The sequence below is a fragment of the Amphiprion ocellaris genome, chromosome 6, assembly GCF_022539595.1.
Source record: "Amphiprion ocellaris isolate individual 3 ecotype Okinawa chromosome 6, ASM2253959v1, whole genome shotgun sequence".
NCBI lineage: Eukaryota > Metazoa > Chordata > Actinopteri > Pomacentridae > Amphiprion > Amphiprion ocellaris.
In genome coordinates this window covers 9369738-9373987 of record NC_072771.1, presented here as the reverse complement: position 1 = coordinate 9373987, position 4250 = coordinate 9369738, and the positions used below count along the sequence as shown (strand labels likewise).

The 4250-nt window shown below is 38.5% G+C and overlaps 1 protein-coding gene across 1 annotated transcript; it reads right to left on the bottom strand.

The window, feature by feature from the left end:
* Window positions 1-277: 277 nt before the first annotated feature.
* Window positions 278-3920, bottom strand: rpl35 (ribosomal protein L35). Its single transcript, XM_023285232.3, has 4 exons — window positions 3769-3920; window positions 3088-3224; window positions 1372-1453; window positions 278-468 (listed from the first exon to the last, which is right to left on the bottom strand). The coding sequence occupies exons 1-4, from the start codon at window positions 3769-3771 to the stop codon at window positions 319-321; spliced, it is 372 nt and encodes a 123-aa protein (XP_023141000.1). The 5' UTR covers window positions 3772-3920; the 3' UTR covers window positions 278-318.
* Window positions 3921-4250: the final 330 nt, after the last annotated feature.

Genomic DNA, 4250 nt, shown 5'->3' with positions numbered 1-4250 from the left:
AAAGTCTAAAATACGGATACACAACCTCTGCCTGTATGTGAGGGAAAAAGATGCAATGTTAAATTAATAAATACATCTTTCCTACTCTGTTACATCCCCTTCCAACATGCAGCTACACTAAATATTTCCAGAAGATTCACTCTATTTAATCACACCTAAATTCAAACAAGGATTCTTATTGCCGATGTCGTTTGGTTCAACAGAACCAAATAAAACGATTGGTGCAATGACTGACTGAATCCAAGGTATGGTAGTTGTTGAAGAAATACGATAATAATTTGTCTTTTACAGATTTTATTTTGTCAATAGAAAAAGCTTTTAAGCTTTGACAGCAAATTTGCGGATGGAGTAGAGGAGGTCTTTCCTCTGCTGTTTCTTGGTGCGCAGACTCTCTTCATGCTTGTTGAGCCGACGGCGCAGAGCTCTGGTCTTCTTGGGTCTCAGATCCAGGGGCTTGTACTTCTTGCCCTGAAAGAAATTAAATAAAAACTCAGAACTGAAAAAACTATTGTGGCAGGAGGAAAGTGCTGTTGACCTCATCTCTAAATGTTTGATGTGTTATCCAATACATTTCACACAAATGTCAAACACTGCAGACAGCAATGTAGGTAAAGTGTTGAATGCATTTTTGTTTTGCCAAGGAATGAACACACACCAGGGCTTTATTATCCAGGTCAATGATGTTATTTCTACATGTATTTAAAATTGAATACTAGAAATAACACTTGTGTTAGAACGTCGCCAGCTCAGGACACTTGACATGTAATGCATCAGAAGAGGAGAGCACCACACTGTCATTTACTAAGTTCACATCGACTGCAATCTTTTAATATGTAACAGAATTAGACAGGATGTTTTCTGATTAGGGTAGAAGTGGCTTCCCAGATGTCACATTCTCACAGCTTTAAATGAGCTACACTGCTATCCTGCTCTTTCAATTTGTTCACAAGAACACAAGCTGGGCGGCCTTGTCATGTCAGTTTTTTGGGGAGACAATCTTTGCATCTTAATCTGCAGACGCTTTCTGGGCAAATTTTCACCCCAACAAAGGAAAAAAAATATCCCCCAAAACACTGTGTAAATAGTTACACAATCAAGAAAGGACAGCAACACAAGTGCTGCACTTAGCGTCACCATCCAGCCTATATTCTGCAGTGTGCCAACAGTCAATGTGAACATAGTCATCGACATTTAGGAACAATCAGGTCATCTCAAGTCTCAGTCTTTTGGTAAGCAGTTGTGAATGCATCAGCAAAACATCAGCTCAACAATTATCATCTTAGACGAGAGAACCACAGAAGAAAAGTCCCAAGCTGGCATGTCTGAGTGCTCACTGAGAAGCCGCTGTTTGTTCAGTCCAAATGGTCTCACCTTGTAGAACTTCCTCAAGTTCTCCTTCTGTGTCTGGTTAATTACAGTCAGGACCCTGGCGATGGATTTGCGAACAACACGGCTGTGAAGAACAGAGAGTTAAGTCAGACACTTGTGCAAAAAAAATTTGAATTAGAGAGGATAGCCCCAGAATAACAGGACTATACACAAATCACATTAAATTGAGAAGAAACAGTCCACAATAACAGTTACACAACTGATGGATCTGCAGACCTCAATCCCTACTAAAGAGACATCTACATTCCGGAACAGGGGTGTCAAAAATGCGGCCCGTGGGCCAAAACCAGCCCACCAGAGGGTCCAACCTGGCCCAGGATGACTTTATAAAGTGCCAAAATTACAGAGAAGACATTAACTGCAAATTTGTAAAATTATAACTTTAAAATAATTTCTAGACCATGACAAGTGGTTCTGATCATGAAGTAAAACACTAGATTGCTGACTGTTATTTTGTCTCATTTTAATAATTTTTTTCAGTTTTTTTTTGTCTGATTTGTCATTTGTCTCATGTTTTTGTCGTTTTGTGTTTCCTGTTTCGTCTTGCTTGGGTTATTTGTCTATTTTTTGGTTGTTTGTTTCATGCTTGTGTCATTCTGCGTCTCGTTTTTGTCCATTTTTTTGGCGATTATTTAGTAACTTTTTTGTCTAATTGCTGTCACTGTTTTCTTTCATGTCGTTTGTCTCATTTTTGGTCGTTTTGTTTCTCGCTTTTGTCGTTTTTAATCATTCAGTTCCAGATACCTGTGACTAAATGTTGTGTTCCTTTGTGGACATTCTGTGATCTGTAACTTGTAATGTGTAAATGATAAAGTGAAGCATAATGTTGCTGAAATTGAATTTATTTTTTGTTTCAGGTTGTTCATGTTTTGTTTTAAAAAAAAAAAAAAAGTAATTCCTTAAATATGAACTTTTTGCAGTAAAACAAAAGAAAAATTTGGAGTTGTGGTTATTTATAGGTTATTATGTTTCACGCAGCTGTTTTAGAATACTGTAATTTGTAACATTTGCCTTTTAATTCAGTGGCACTATGTAGTCGGTCGAATTCAAACCCGTTAGCTACACATAAAAGTGGTAAACCTAACCTCCCTTTAGCTTAAACTCGCATATCAACATAATCACTCTATTTTACATATCTTTTTAAAAAAATGTCAATAAAAACAAATAGTCAAAAATGAAACAGTGCAGGAGATTCTGTAAAATAATCTAAATTCTGCACTCCACGGTCAACTAATATGCCATTACTGACTCAACAGGACCCACAGTCACAGGAGAAAAATTCAGGTAATTTTCTGGTGCGCTGCTGACAGGGAGCCAGAACGAAGACACGCATCGAAACAAATAAAAAATCTAGGAAGTAAAATTGTACGTAGAGCCCTCGTTGTTCCTGCTATTAGAAAATTTTGGACATGCTTTCTAGCATTGTGAGTTGTAAAAACACCCAGCAAGTGCTTGACGTTTAGATGGTTTACCAGTTCTGAATACACAGCATTAACATGAATAGGTCTTTAAAGCCTGTATTTTGATCACATTTCAGAATAATAGACTGATCAAACCACAAATAATAGCATGTCATCCCCTGGCCGTAATCACCTGTGCTTACTAAAACCATTTATTAGGAGCAGCAGCAATATAAAAACTGGAGTACGCTGAATCCATAGGAACGTGTACTTGTGTGTTATATCATTCAGTACTTACATCTTGGACAACTTGGAAGCAGCTCCTCCGGTAACCTTGGCCACACGGAGCTGGGACAGTTCATTTTTCAGGTCGTCCAGCTGCTTGAGCAGCTCCTCTTTCTTCTTGCCCCGCAGATCTCTTGCCTTGATCTTGGCCTGGATAATGACAGCATAATGAAACGTGTTAGTCGGAGCACCACACTGGCTTAAAACGCGCCATTTCAGAAGCCCTAACAGAGCCATTAGATCGATACCGCGTATACTCTAAAACACATTTTTGGAACCCTGCGCTTCTTCCCTAGGAGTGGGCCAAGCTAACACCATGATTGACAAAATTAAGTCTTCATGTAATTCAGCCGGTAAATAAGCTTTCCTCCACTAATATTTACAAAACGTTAGTTTTACGTGTTCACTATCCATGCAAAGACAACGTTTTACTGTCAATAATATCCAACGGTACTAGCTAGCAGGCTATTGCTAGCCTGCCATATTTTCAGTAGCAACTCGGCTTAGCCGCATCAGTCGGAACTATCGCTCCGTAAAATACCATTTTATTCCACTCCGGCAACAAGCTGCTCAACAACAAGAACACAAACAAGCAACTAACAAGCTTATGTGTACGTATAACACGAGTTAAACGAGTTTTGTTTGCTGCTACGGGTGAAAATTTCATATTTAATTGCAGAGTGTCGCTTCTCACCATGTTCCTTCTCGCTGCCCTGTTGGAAAGGCCGGACGCACCGCGTGCTCACAAGAAGTAGCTTCCGGACAATTTCTTCTTCGTCGAGTTAGTGCAGAGGCTGCATCGCCCCCTGCGGGCCGGAAGTCTGGACAAACATAGAACAAAAAAAAAAAAAAAAAGAGGAACCAGAACACAAAACCAGGACCAGAACAATCTTTACAGTAAAGTATAAAACAAAACAAAACAAACAACAAACAAACAACAGTTTAAAAAAAAAAACACAAAGTAAGAAATACAAAAATAAAAACAAAATGTGCCCAAAGGGAATCTTTGGATTTAATAATCTATATGGTACAAATATTGTTCCCTGGAAATGGAACCTACAAAAAGTTTGACATTTTACAAATTAGTTTGTGTGACAGATGGTGACAGTGTGTAACAAAACATGAAAAAAATGTTAAAATGACATTCTGACAAATATGCCGGATTTGGAGCCTGAA